General features: G+C 41.5%; 1 protein-coding gene across 3 annotated transcripts in view; it reads right to left on the bottom strand.

Moving 5' to 3' along the window:
• Positions 1–9238: 9238 nt before the first annotated feature.
• The window catches only part of LOC109556081 (guanylate-binding protein 7), a 56597-nt gene continuing 50723 nt past the window's right edge, over positions 9239–15112 (bottom strand). For 2 of the 3 annotated variants that reach the window (XM_070780007.1, XM_070780002.1), the window contains exons 9-11: positions 14636–14738; positions 14123–14316; positions 9239–10539 (exon numbers count right to left, since the gene is read on the bottom strand). In XM_070780007.1, the coding sequence (XP_070636108.1) occupies positions 10354–10539; positions 14123–14316; positions 14636–14738 (483 nt within the window). In that variant the 3' untranslated portion in view covers positions 9239–10353. Of the gene's footprint in view, positions 10540–11785; positions 12632–14122; positions 14317–14635; positions 14739–15112 lie in introns of those variants that run through there. The other variant, XM_070780015.1, reaches the window with a different exon arrangement.

The following is a 15112-nucleotide window of genomic DNA, read 5'->3' as shown; positions in this document are numbered from 1 at the left end:
ACATGTCCCAGGACCCAGAGAATAAGCGGTAATTTGATAGGAGCCTGGGTCAGACCTACCTGCAGTGTGGGGTCTGAGCAAGGGGATTTATTGTTATTTAATGGAATGGTTTTTCCAAAAGTCATGTATGGATATGAGAGTTGGACTGTGTAGAAAGCTGAGCACTGAAGAATTGATGATTTTGAACTGTGGTGTTGGAGAAGACTCTTGAGAGTCCCTTGGACTGCAAGGAGATCCAAACAGTCCATTCTAAAGGAGATCAATCCTGGGTGTTCTTTGGAAGGAATGATGCTAGAGCTGGAACTCCAGTACTTTGGCCACCTCATGCAAAGAGTTGACTCATTGGAAAAGACTCTGATGCTGGGAGGGATTAGGGGCAGGAGGAAAAGGGGACGACAGAGGATGAGATGGCTGAATGGCATCACTGACTCGATGGACGTGAGTCTGAGTGAACTCCAGGAGTTGGTGATGGACAGGGAGGCCTGGCGTGCTGGCGATTCATGGGGTCGCAAAGAGTCAGACATGACTGAGCGACTGAACTGAACTGAACTGACTGAATGAAAGTGTGCTCAGAAGGTCAAATTTAAGAGCAAATTTATCTGGAGCTGCAGCCAGGGGTCAAGTCAGCTGCCCTGGCTCGCCCCTAGGGCTCCTCCTGCATCTGGCTCCTCTGGAAACCCGACTCTTGTATTCAGAAGCTGAAAAGAAAGCAAGTTATTAAAGGCCATTCAGGTATTGATGGGTTTATGAGAAAAGAAATCAAAATTGAAAGAACATGGAATAAAAAAAAAAAAAAAAAAAAAACAGAGGTCGGAATCTGGATGAAATGTGGGAAAGACAGGGGATGACTGTTCCTCCACGCCTGGCTGGGTAAGCTTTTGTGCCTCCTACACAAGTGGCTTGAATGTGCCCAAGTAATGTGCAGATGAGAGTTCAACAGTCTGTCTCTCAGGGGTGTTTTTGTGAGAGAGGGGTTTGTTTATAAATTTTTCTCCACTTGAAAAATGTTTCATTTTTTCCTTTCTAAATGTTTCTTCTTTTTAACTCAGTGATTTTTTAATATAAATTTATTTATTTTAATTGGAGGCTAATTACTTTACAATATTGTATTGGTTTTGCCATACATCAACATGAATCAGCCGCGGGTATTCACATGTTTCCCATCCTGAACCCCCCTCTCACCTCCCTCCCCGTACCATCCCTCTGGATCACCCCAGTGATTTTTTTTTCATTAGTAAAAGAAATATGTGTGTGTACAAAATCCTTAATTTTATAGCCCATAGTCACTATTTTTTTTTAAATAGGAGAATAATTGCTTCACAATGTTGTGTTGATTTCTGCCGTACACCACCACAAATCAGCCATAATTATGTGTATATCCCCTCCCTCTTGAGCTTCACTATTATTTTGTTAGAGTTTTCCTCTTTTCTTTTACTAGCGTGGATCCAGATTTGGAGGTTAAGGCTTGATTCATCCCTTCCATTCTTTTCTGTATCCTTTAAGGCATTGTGCTAACCTGCAAGTTAAAAGTTTGACTGCTGCTGTTAGGGAACCAGGTTCTTTTGCCCAAGGAGCTGCAAGCCAAAACATTGAGACCCCAGGTTTGCAGCAGAGAGTTTATTTGTGAGGTATCAACTAAAAAAGATGCACAATTTGAGAGTTGTGAGTTAAGTCTTATTTGGGGCAAAATGAGGACTGTAGCCCAGAAGGCAGCACCTCAGGTAGCTCTGAGAGACTGCTCCAAAGAAGTAGTGGGGGATGTTCAATATATAAGGTTTTGGTGAATGGGGAGTTCAGTGCAATCAAGTGCTTACTTTACAAGAGTTTTTCTCCTAGTCACGAGGATCTGATGTCACCATGAATGGATTTAGTGGTTTTCTAGATATGAAGGGGCTCTTCCCTGATAGCTTAGTTGGTAAAGAATCCACCTGCAATTCAGGAGACCCTGATTCGATTCCTGGGTTGGGAAGATCTCCTGATGAAGGGATACTCTACCCACTCCAGTACACTTGGGCTTCCCTGGTGGCTCATCTGGTAAAGAATCCACCTGCAATGCATGAGACATGGGTTCAATCCCTGGGTTGGGAAGATCCCCTGGAGAAGAGAAAGGCTACCCACTCCAGCATTGTGGCCTGGAGAATTTCAAGGGCTGTATAGTCCATGGGGTCGCAAAGAGTCAGACATGACTGAGCGACTTTCACTTTCACTTTAGATATGAGGAGATGCAGGGATTGGTATCATAAAATCTGTTCCCCCAAAATATCCAACTATATAAAGACCTGTCCCATCAGATTCTGTGGAGCACAGAGTGCCTCATTCCACCCTGAACTTCCTCAGGGGTTGTTGAAGGTCAACAGCTGCAGCAGCACAGGGTTCAATCTCCTTAGAGGCAGATGGCAAATGCCTTTATTGTTCAGTTATGGGCAAGTGCCCATTTATAGTTGACAGAGGCAACCCAGTAAGGCTGCAGGGGCTGTGATGACAGTAGGTCATGGGACAAGCAGGTCTCTTCTGAGCAGACTCTGATGAGCTATATTGGTTTCCCTGGTTTCAGCCAGGTTTGTTGGGTTACAAGAGGAAGGAGTTTTCAAACAAGCTCTTCCCTTATCTGCTGTTCTGTAAAAGGAGCTCAAGAATTTCCCTTAGGTACCAGTTTCTGTTACAGGTTTTTAACCCTATGAATCAGGGTTTGGCTATCCCATCTTTATTTCAGATGGCAGTGAGGGAAAGGAAGGACATGCAGAGTATAGTCTCAAAATTCTATGCCCAAGCCTCCCCAAGAGCAAGGGCAGTTGCACATATTCCCTATGCAGACTTCTCTAGCTACAAAGGCAACTAGAAAAGTATAATACCCTTGGATTACCATACACTTATTTCGTAAAATAGAATGATACGATATTTGGAGCAGCTGCTGCTGCTAAGTCGCTTCAGTCGTGTCCGACTCTGTGAGATCCCATAGATGGCAGCCCACCAGTTCCCCCATCCCTGGGATTCTCCAGGCAAGAACACTGGAGTGGGTTGCCATTTCCTTCTCCAGTCCATGAAAGTGAAAAGTGAAAGTGAAGTCGCTCAGTTGTGTCTGACTCTTAGCGACCCCATGGACTGCAGCCTACCAGGCTTCTCCGTCCATGGGATTTTCCAGGCAAGAGTACTGGAGTGGGGTGCCATTGCCTTCTCCGATTTGGAACTGCAGAGTGTGTTATAACTGTATAGGTGTATGTGACGATATCAGGGACAGATTTTTCTTGAATTCTGAGACCACACTTAGTATATTCAAGACTTGAACCCAAGCTGGGAAAATTACTGTGGCCCCATAAGCCTGAGTCACTGAGATTGATTCAGAGGGAGGTTGGGCATGTGACCTAAAACCAGATAAAGTTAATCTTTTCTCAGTTACCTGTATCCAAGAAAATTTTCTCTCTTTTTCTCTCTTACTCTTTGTCTTTTTTCAGCTCTCTTGATTTCCTGAGAGATTTCTTCATTAACTTTTTGTTGTTGTCAGCGAGGGAATAAAGATGTATGATTCAGAATGAAAATAGTAATGCCATTTAGATATGTTTGGCTCTGCAACATGATGTATATTATAAACATGATATACGTTATTACTTACAAATAAATTTGGAGGCTTTCAGTTTCCATAGTTTGTAATTGCTTCAGGAAAAATACTTGAAAAGTTATATCCCATAACTCTAATTCACAAAAGTATAGTATTAGGAAAGAAAGAATGAGTAAAATGTGTTCATAAATGGAAGGCAGTCAATGAGATGATTTACCTGAAGATTTTTATAGTTACTATTTGTTTAACTCCAGAAAAAGTGGTCTTCCATCTTGTTTTAGAAGTTGTGCTTCTTTGTCACCTAGTAAGGAAATCAGTCCTGAATATTCATTGGAAGGACTGATGCTGAAGCTGAAACTCCAATACTTCGGCCACTTGATGCAAAGTACTGACTCATTTGAAAAGACCCTGATTCTGGGAATGATTGATGGCGGGAGGAGAAGTGAGCAACCAAGGATGAGATGGTTGAATGGCATCACCAACTCAATGGACATGAATTTGAGTAAGCTCTGGGAGTTGGTAATGGACAGGGAGGCCTGGCACGTTGCAGTCCATGGGGTCGCAAAGAGTTGGACATGACTGAGTGAACTGAACTGAACTGAACATTGAACCTTGTGTCCAGTGAAACATCTGAGAGGAAGAATCTCATTTCCACATCCTCAGAGTTTAGTGCCAGACCACAGGGTGTGGACGGACCAGCATTATAAACAGCTCGAACATGAAGTACTTGCAGTTCAGAAATATGAGTGCAGTTCTTCACATGGAAAATGTGGGTACAAAGAAGTACTAGCTCTTTGGGGGATAAAGTTCCTAGGCTTGGGGAGCTTTAGAATTGGAGAGAGTAACCGTTGAGGCAAAATGTTTATAAAACAAGGCAAAACTAAAAGCACCTTGGATGTTGCTGAGCACAGAAATAAACAAGATAAAAGAATAGGCATTCAGGACTATAAAATTGTAAGGTGATAGACCTTGATTGCTTATTTAGCTATAATAAGTATGTCACTCTGCTTCCAAGTTGGAGTGGAGGTATATCACCTGAGGAAGTTCAGCCTCAGTGTATCTGCAACACGAGGTAAAGGGATAACTGATAGTGTTCAAGCTAATCTCTCTTTAGATCTCATTTTTAAAGGAAAAAGTTATTTCTGGCATAAGGTTCCTTTTACCATTTTTGAAGTGTCAGAAATGTTCACATGATCAAAGTCTGCAGTTAGTTGGGTAGGAGTTTAATATAGTTTAATATAGTTGGGTAGGAGTTTCGGGGGAAGGTGTCTACTAGAGCTATACAGAAACAGAAAGCAGGATCTAATACAAACCGAAAGCCCCAAGTGTCTGTGTATTCATCCACCATTAGTCTCATTCTGTGTTGTCCATTCTTCTAAATTTTTAGGATCCACATGTACTTCACCAGGAATGGTTACCTTCTCATTCATCTCCACTACCTTTTAAGAATATTGGAGCCAATAGTCATATCATAATTGTATTATAATCTAATTGTATTTGTATTGTACAATGTAATTGTATTATATATTACAGTTGTATTTATATGTAATACATATAATAAATAGATTTGTTAGCCTAGACCTGATGAATAGAGTGCCTGATGAACTATGGCATGAGGTTTGTGACATTGTACAGGAGACAGGGATCAAGACCATCCCCATGGAAAAGAAATGCAAAAAACCAAAATGGCTGTCTGGGGAGGCCTTACAATTAGCTGTGAAAAGAAGAGAAGCGAAAAGGAAAGATATAAGCATCTGAATGCAGACTTCCAAAGAATAGCAAGAAGAGATAAGAAAGCCTTTTTCAGTGATTAATGCAAAGAAATAGAGGAAAACAACAGAATGGGAAACACTAGAGATCTCTTCAAGAAAATTAGAGATACCAAGGGAATATTTCATGCAAAGATGGGCTCTATAAAGGACAGAAATGGTATGGACCTAACAGAAGCAGAAGATATTAAGAAGAGATGGCAAGAATACCCGGAAGAACTGTACAAAAAAGATCTTCATGACCCAGATAATTACGATGGTGTGATCACTGACCTAGAGCCAGACATCCTGAAATTCGAAGTCAAGTGGGGCTTAGAAAGCATCACTACGAACAAAGCTAGTGGCAGTGGAGCTATTTCAAATCCTGAAAGATGATGCTGTGAAAGTGCTGCACTCAATATGCCAGCAAATTTGGAAAACTCAGCAGTGGCCACAGGACTTGAAAAGGTCAGTTTTCATTCCAATCCCAAAGAAAGGCAATGCCAAAGAATGCTCAAACTACCACACAATTGCACTCATCTCACACGCTAGTAAAGTAATGCTCAAAATTCTCCAAGCCAGGCTTCAGCAATATGTGAACCGTGAACTTCCTGATGTTCAAGCTGGTTTTAGAAAAGGTAGAGGAACCAGAGATCAAATTGCCAACATCCGCTGGATCATGAAAAAAGCAGAGAGTTCCAGAAAAACATCTATTTCTGCTTTATTGATTATGCCAAAACCTTTGACTGTGTGGATCACAATAAACTGTGGAAAATTCTGAAAGCGATGGGAATACCAGACCACCTGACCTGCCTCTTGAGAAATCTGTATTCAGGTCAGGAAGCAACAGTTAGAACTGGACATGGAACAACAGACTGGTTCCAAATAGGAAAATGAGTACGTCAAGGCTGTATATTGTCACCTGCTTATTTAACTTATATGCAGAGTACATCATGAGAAACGCTGGACTAGAAGAAGCACAAGCTGGAATCAAGATTGCCAGGAGAAATATCAATAACCTCAGATATGCAGATGACATCACTCTTATGGGAGAAAGTGAAGAGGAACTAAAAAGCCTCTTAATGAAAGTGAAAGTGGAGAGTGAAAAAGTTGGCTTAAAGCTCAACATTCAGAAGACGAAGATCATGGATGAGAAAACAGTGGAAATAGTGTCAGAATTTATTTTTTGGGGCTCCAAAATCACTGCAGATGGTGACTGCAGCCATAAAATTTAAAGACGTTTACTCCTTGGAAGGAAAGTTATGACCAACCTAGATAGCATATTCAAAAGCAGAGACATTACATTGCCAACAAAGTTTCATCTAGTCAAGACTATGGCTTTTCCAGTGATCATGTATGGATGTGAGAGTTGGACTGTGAAGAAGGCTGAGCGCCAAAGAATTGATTCTTTTGAATGGTGGTGTTGGAGAAGACTCTTGAGAGTCCCTTGGACTGCAAGGAGATCCAACCAGTCCATTCTGAAGGAGATCAGCCCTGGGATTTCTTTGGAAGGACTGATGCTAAAGCTGAAACTCCAGTACTTTGGCCACCTCATGCGAAGAGTTGACTCATTGGAAAAGACCCTGATGCTGGGAGGGATTGGGGGCAGGAGGAGAAGGGGATGACAGAGGATGAGATGGCTGGATGGCATCACAGACTCGATGGGCATGAGTCTGAGTGAACTCCAGGGGTTGGTGGTGGACAGGGAGGCCTGGCATGCTGTGATTCATGGGGTCGCAAAGAGTCGGACACGGCTGAGTGACTGAACTGAACTGACCAAATCCTAAGGGCATATATGTGTCTTTGCAGACCTTGTTTTCTTGGGAGCAGAATAAAAGCACTGTTGTTGTTGTTATTCAGTCACTAAGTCATGTCCAGTACTCCTGCCTGGAGAACTCCATGGACAGATGAGTGTGGCAGGCTACAGTCCATAGGGTCTCAAAGAGTTGGATTTTCTATTTGCATTTCTAATGAGTTCTGACAATTCATCTGTAACACTAAAGAATTTCCTTAATAAATACATTCTGTGAGGACTGTGTAATACCCAGTCAACAGGCAAGAGACTCTCATGAGCACACCATACACAAGTCTAAGGGGAAGGGGAAAGAGATGTAGTAATGTCCAGAGAAGCTCACTCTTCCTGTACTAAGTACTGTGTGAAAAAATGGTTGCCTTGCTGTCTTCCTCCAGAATTGTTCAACAAGTACTTGTGTAGAACTTTGATTCCATCAGTAATTTAACAAATATTTATTAATTATAAAGTCTGGAAGAGGCCTGGAGCCTTAAAATGTGTGTAACTTTATTCCAACAGACGACCACTTGGGACTAAACATCAGAGCAGTGCAGATTCCTTTCTCTCTGCTTTAACAGTGCTTTCCCTCACTCCTGACCCCTTCCTTTCTCTAAGTCACGATCACTTCATGGCACAAATGCATGTGCCTGTTTCTTGTTTGCATTACTTGTCATGTGTGTCAGGAAGATTTGATGGGGAAACAGAACTCCTCACTGCCCCCTCACCCCCTTTACCAGACCATCCAGACATCCAGTGTTCAGGATATTCCTCTGATGACACCAGAGGGTCTTTGGGGATTGGACCAGCTGAAGGACTTATTCCAGAGACTTTGGTCAGAGAAGTGGCAATTGAGCATTAACCCTGAACCCTTCAGAAAGCAGAGTCATCCTACAGACTCTGTAGTTTGTCAGCATGTGGGTGGCATGTTCAGTGAGAAATGGATCCTCCTCACATCAAAAGCAGTTTTATTTCAATAGACATTCCTTGAACTGGTAACAGTTATGGTGACAATATGACTTTTGCCAATTACTGGATCTTTTTTTTTGTTTTGCTATTTTAAACAATATCATTGTTCTGTGAGCCAAATGTGGTGGCTTCATTGCTGGGCAAGTCTCCTGGGAGAGAAACTGGAGGAACTCAGAGCACATGGGTTGTGCAGTCTGTCCCAGAGAAAAGTGGCAGGTTCAGATGGGTGTGTATGTACTTTCTGCCTGAATTCTTTCAGTACCAGTTCCTAAAATTGTGCCCTTTATTTTGAGAACCCTAAGCAGCAATTAATGTAGTAAGGAAGTGGCAATTTGGGCCCCTAATGGGTGGAAGTTTATGTATTTATTCATGTGTATTGTTTGAACACCTGAAGTCTCAGTGGTGGTCTTTGTGGTGGGAGCTAAGTATACAGTGAAAATCATCTAGTAGACAGGATCATGAGGTGGTTGCTGCTAAGTCGCTTCAGTCGTGTCCGACTCTTGTGACCCCATAGACGGCAGCCCACGAGTCTCCCCGGTGCCTGGGATTCTCCAGGCAAGAACACTGGAGTGGGTTGCCATTTCCTTCTCCAGTGCATGAAAGTGAAAAGTGAAAGTGAATCGCTCAGTCGTGTCTGACTCTTAGCGACCCCATGGACTGCGGCCCACCAGGATCCTCCATCCATGAGATTTTCCAGGCAAGAGTGCTGGAGTGGGGTGCCATTACCTTCTCCACATGATGTGGTAGAGGAGATAAAATGTAAACAAGTCATTTCAATGTCGAAATTATATAAAAATCCTGTGCTCTGAGTGAAACATGGTACAATGGGGGCGCAGAGAAGGGACACCACGCCCAGTTCATTTTAAGCACAAGGTCTAGCATTAGACAGCTGAGAATTCTTAAATGTTGTGTTGAAATTGAAGAAAACCTCTTCTTTGAACACACTGTCTTCATAAGGTGTAGCAGGAATTTGGAGGTCATAACATTCCAGCAGACTTTACACCTAAAAATCACTTAGGGACTAGAAGTTCAAAGCCTTAATGACAACAACAGTATGATACACATCTGGTGCTTTCTGCTTCCTGCTCTAATAAGTAGATTCCTCCTGCGGAGTTGACTTTTTATTTCTCACAGTATTCAACACTTGCATCTTGTCATAAGAACTATTCCATCCCATGTATTATTATTTCTTATTTAATGTTAATAATTCTATTTATGTGTGAATAGGTGATAAATCATACAAAATATAAAGCCCACAGAAGAATATGTCAGGTATTTTTTGTCTCAAATATGCAGGTCCATTCCTATTTTGCTCATGGATACCAGTTTCTTTCATGTTTCCAGAGATAGAAGATAATATATTCATATATTGATTATGTTTTAAATCAGTAATGCAATTTACACACTTTCTGCATCTTTATTTATTTATTTACTTATGATACATCTTGGAGATTTTCTCACATTACCACAAATACAGCTTCCTTTTTACTTTAGTGATATAGAGCATTCCTGTGTAATTGTGTCTCAGCATTTACCTCACTAGTATGTGATAGGGGGACTTTAAAGATGTTTCCAGTCTTTTGGAATTATAACAATCCTTCAATGAATGTACCACCATTCATTCCATATTCAGCTTGGGTACACAAATGTTTAAGATAAGTCCTTAAGTGAGAACTTGCTGGATCAGCAGTGTTTGCATTTAAATTTTGGTATACATCTGTATCAATCTGCACTCCTCCTAGCAAATATCAGGCTGCCAATTTCCTGTAACCCTTGCCAGGCCAGTGTCCTGTCAAAACTATACTTCTTGGCCCACTGAGAGGTGACACAGTTATCTCCTAATTATACTTTGCATACCTTTTATAATCAGCAAAGGTAAACATTTTAATTATCTTCTTATATGTTTACCCATTTAAAAAATGTGGTTGTTGCCCTTTCCTTGCTGATTTATGTGGGGTTGTTAGATCGAGTCTAAAGAAACTCTCTCCATATCTATATCATAGGTGACTGTCCCTTCTCTTTATGCTTTGCTGAAAACTTTGCTATGAATCAATCATTATCTTTTAACTCATTTTCCATTTCTTTAAATCAACCAAGTCAATCAAAATTATTTAGATATTTAGATATCAGGCCCTGATTCTTTGGTAATAATTTCTTATTTTTAAACTTTTCTTGACTGAAACTACTGTGACATATACTTCAAGGATGAGCCACCCTTACATGAAGTTTTTTTTCATGTACTTAACAGGAGTTGTCAGCTCATTTAACAACTCACCTGAGATCCATCATATCTATACACGCATAAAAAATTTAAATAGTGAGAATGCTAACATAAGGCCAAATGCTGTCAGAATTTTTAAAATTTCAAAGTGCCTATCATTTTTAGTTCTTTTGATTTCCTTTTGTAGTTGAAGTATCTCAATATGTAATTCACTGGCTTTCCTTTCAAATCCTTCAGTAAGCATTTCTTTTTGCATCTGTAAAAAGAAGACAGTGCCCTGTTGAAAATATCAAAACATCAGAGTTTTATATCTAATAACTACAGGAGCTCAGCACCTGTGTCTATTTCTATATGGCCTTAGATGCTTTTTGATGAGTTTGTCCAATATTTCTAAATGTTTGGATGTGGGTGGGTAGAGAGAATATTTAGAGTTTACAGCTTCCCAGGATTTACCTAAATCAGTGACCCCAACCTTTTAGGCACCAGGAACCAATTTCATGGAAGACAATTTTTCTACAGACCAGAGTAGGGGGGAATGGTTTCAGGATGATTCAAGCATATTGTATCTATGTGCACACTATTCCTATTATTATTACATCATGATATATAATGGAATAATTACACAACTCACTATAAAGCAGAATCAGAGGGAGCCCCGAGTTTGTTTTCCTGCAACCAGATGGTTGCATCTGAGGGGATGGGAGACAGTGATGTCTGAAATGTGTTGCTTATATCCAGTCTACTAGGCAATATAATTTCAGTTGCTGTTACTGCAAAAAACCCTGCTTAGTGAAGACAGGATGATGAAATGGAAGCAGGCTTTTCAGTGCTTTTGTGGCAACCTCAGGATATTTCACTTTGCCATTAATCTGGAAAGTATTTGACATTTGAAGCTATCTCAAACATACTTTTAAGGCCACTGTCGTTTGGGATTTCATGCAAATTCATCCTGTTCTACAATGGATAAAGTTGATTCATTTGGTTATTCACAAATGCGTTTCGGATTCTTTCCTTTCCGGTTTAGGAGTCTTTTGTGTTTGGGAAGTGATGTTCAAACTGTTTGGAAAGCCGAGATAGGTGTTCACACACCGGTTGGGAGAAAGAGGCCCTGGCTCATTCTTTTTCAAAATCTCTGCTAATGTTTGAAACATGCCAAAAATCCCAGTGTTCACCCATCATCTGCATACTTACAGTTTGCCTTTGAATGCAGCCACTTTATCTGCTGACTTGAACACAGTTGTCATTCTCCCATGAAGTTGACAGATTTTGTTGAATATGTCACACAAGTAAGCAAGTTTGGGTCACAACCCATTCTGTGTCACTGAAATGTGCCGCCAGTGCTGTCTTTCTAAAAGGAATCTCTGGAGTGGCTCTCTTAACTCAAAAACTCTGGCCCAGGACCTACGTTTAGAAAGCTATCCCACTTTTGTGTATAAGAGATGTGTGTGCTCTACATCTGTTTCCTCACAGAGCTAGGCAAACAGACATGAGTTAAGGGCAGATATTTTAATGTGGTTGACAATTTTAATCACATCGTGCAAAATGTTGTTACATTCAGGTGACATTTTTCATCTAGCCAGCATTTCTCTAAGGATAACACAGTGCGTAGACTCACATTCAGAAGTGAGCTCTTTGACCTGAATAGTGAATCGAGAAAGCCATTCAGTCATGGCAGCCACTCCATCCATGCACATACCAACACAGATGCCCAATTCAGGTGTCCTGATGTGTAATCATTCAAAGACTTGAATAGTTCTGTGGTTGTGGTGTTGGTTGGCAACAAAACTGCACATAACATATCTGCATGCACATCCTCTCATCCTCTGAAAAATAGATTCCTCAAAAACAAGACTGTTGCTTTGTTGTCAACATTCATAGACTTGTCAGCCTGGATTGCATACCACTGTGACTCATTAACCTCTAACAATTGTGCCTCAATGCCCTCTGCTATTTCAAAAATTCATCTAGTTTCAGTGCTAGCCAAAAGAGGAACACGTGCCATCTTCTGAACTGCAGCCTCTCCTAAAAGTTCCTGACAAATGTCCTTGGCAGTTGGCAGGATCAACTCTTCACCAACTCTTCTTAGCTCAAGCGTGTGGTTAGCCACTAAGAATGATGCTTTCAGTGCAGACACGTTTGATGAAGTGGTAGCCTTCAATAACTGCTTCTGTTCTTCTTGTTCACATTTTTTTTCTTTTGAAAAACTACAAAAGCTTGTCCTTCAATGCAGAGGGCTTGGTTTCTATGTGGGGAATCAGTTTTGAAGGTTTCATGGCTTCAATGTGTACCTGGTCCCTACATCTTATGCAGAGTGGGTTGGAGAATCTGAACCACCTATTGCAATGAACCTGTAATTTAAGTAGGACTTCTGGTAATTTCTTTTAAATGCAACTTTCATTTTGTTGGCAGTCTTAGTGTCTTCTGGGGTCTCATCATTGGGTCTTTCCCCCTTTTCAAAGAAGCTGTCCAGTGACATTTTTTTTTTTTTAACTTATTTTGGCTAGGCTTAGCTTGTGAGCTCACCAAAACTGTGATTGAGACAAGTGAGCAGTGTGGAAAAGAGGTGGGGACAGAAGTGGTAAATAAAATAATCAGTGGGCCATATATGGCCTAAAATAAGTGTTGGATTCTTATTTGAAACCTGCCACCAGATGCACAATTGAAGTACATCAACTCTTGCCAGTATAGAACCTGCCACTAGATGCAGCTTAATTAATTGTCACTTGCCACTCACTGATAGGGTTTTGATATGAGTCTGCCAGCAATTGATTTATGATGGCTTTGTGCAGTCAAACCTCTCTGCTAATGGTAATATGAATTTGCAGTCACTCCCCTGCATCACTGCCTCAGCTCCAGCTCAGATCATCAGGCATTAGATTCTCATAAGGAACACACAACCTAGACCCCCTGCATGCACAGTTCACGGTCGGGTTCAGGCTCCTCTGAGAATCTAATGCCGCCACTGATCTGACAGGGGACAGAGTTCAGGCGGTAATGTGAGTGATGGGGAGTGGCTGTAAATACAGATGAGGCTCTGCTCACTTGCTTGCTCACCACTCACCTCCTGCTGTGTAGCCTTGTTGCTAATAGGCCACATCTGCTGCCAGTCTGTGCCTGTGGGCTGCCAACCCAAGCTCTGCACCATCTCCCTGGGTAGGGAGGATCTGTTCCTCAGTCAGGCCTTAAAGCTATACCAGTGATGTGTTTCAGCCCTAAGAATGCACTCTGGGAGGGAATGTAGGTGAATTCTGAATATTTCTCAGTTCCCCTGAGATAAAATGGCCACAACTCATGTCACAAATAATGAGATCTGCTGACCCTCTTTAGGACACTGACTATCAAACTCCAGGTTTGAACAAAGAATATATTTACTCTAGGTGTGTAAAATGAATCAGGCAGATCTGGAAATAAATGTAGCAAATTTTAGAGCTTTCAGCATCCCATATATCATACCAGGCACAATCTGATACCTTCAAGAGCAGATGGAACTATTCCAGGTCTCTGATGGTTGTACCAAAAATTCTAACGACTCTAACACTGAAGTCCTATTCATGTTGGGGCAAATATGACACTGTAATCACCACAAACAGCAGTTCAGGAGCCTGGACCATGTTATTTTCCCTTCCAGACCCTAACAGTACAGAAAGTGCTGAGTCTTACAGAGGTGAGTCTTACAGAGGTGAGGCTTCAGCACGATCCACATCTCTTTGATATTTACATTAAACATATGTCTTTGGATTTCTGTCTGGGATCTGACTATAGGTCATATTTCTGTCCCTTTATTATAGAGAAACTAGCATTTTGCCTATCAGACTCTGCCCACGCCCATCTGGACTTACCTTCAGCTTGTGTGCCAGCACTGCTTCCTGCTCTCTTAGAAGGTTTTCTCTTTCCATCATCAACTTCTCTTTCAACTGGGCTACATTTTCCTTACAGCTTCTCTCTTGGGCCTCCATTTTTTGCTTCTCATCATTCAGTTCCTGTGTTAGCAGATCCTGTTTCATCTCTGCTTCTTGTCTCTTTGTACATTCCTCTGTTTCACAAGAGTTTTAAATAAATAACAGTTATGCTGAGCTATACCTTCCTGAGCTCAAAGACTAAAATGATATTAAATTGGTGGGAAGGAGTCTGACTGTTCCTGCTACCACATTAGACAACCTGCTTCAGCATATGAGGTAGAAGACCTGATTGGATGTACATAAAACCCAAACTCCCCTGGTTATTTCCACATGTAGCAGAGAGGTTCCACAGAAGAAGAGGAAGCTCTGGTTCCAGGAAGAGTTTGCTCCCACACCTGCCAAAGGGCAGCACAGGAACCACCTTCCCCTCTGAGAGCCCAGTCCTCCCTGTACCTGCCATGGCCTTGTCCCCATCAGTGAGGGCCTGGTCTGCCTTCAGGATGGCTTTCTCTACTCCTGCCTGCGACTGCAGGAAGCTTTGGAGGACCTGGTTTGCCTGAGAAAACAACAAGAAGCAAAGACTCATCAGGCAGCAAAGACTAGAGTCTTGCTGTGGAAATTATTGTTCAGTAAACCTACAGACTGTGTCCCTATATGTTCTTCATCCTTCTTGGGGCCCCACAGTGGTTAAAGATCCTGTAATTCTGTGCAATTGTACAGACACCAATCCTCGACTGCTTGCAGCTGTAGTCTCTGCACATTGTTTTTCTTCTAATGCTCATCTACTCTTTCTTTACTGGATACCATTTACTGACAGTCCAACTTGTGGCCTTTACCTCCTCTTCCAGGAAGCATTCTTAAGCTTTATTCTGAGTTCTGAATGGCTTCCAGGAACAAAACAGCTGCCCTGTAAGCACTACTACTTGACAG

The sequence above is a fragment of the Bos indicus genome, chromosome 3 (assembly GCF_029378745.1).
Source record: "Bos indicus isolate NIAB-ARS_2022 breed Sahiwal x Tharparkar chromosome 3, NIAB-ARS_B.indTharparkar_mat_pri_1.0, whole genome shotgun sequence".
Lineage (NCBI taxonomy): Eukaryota > Metazoa > Chordata > Mammalia > Artiodactyla > Bovidae > Bos > Bos indicus.
Note: the sequence above shows the minus strand (reverse complement) of the source record. Positions and strands in the feature narration are given on the sequence as shown.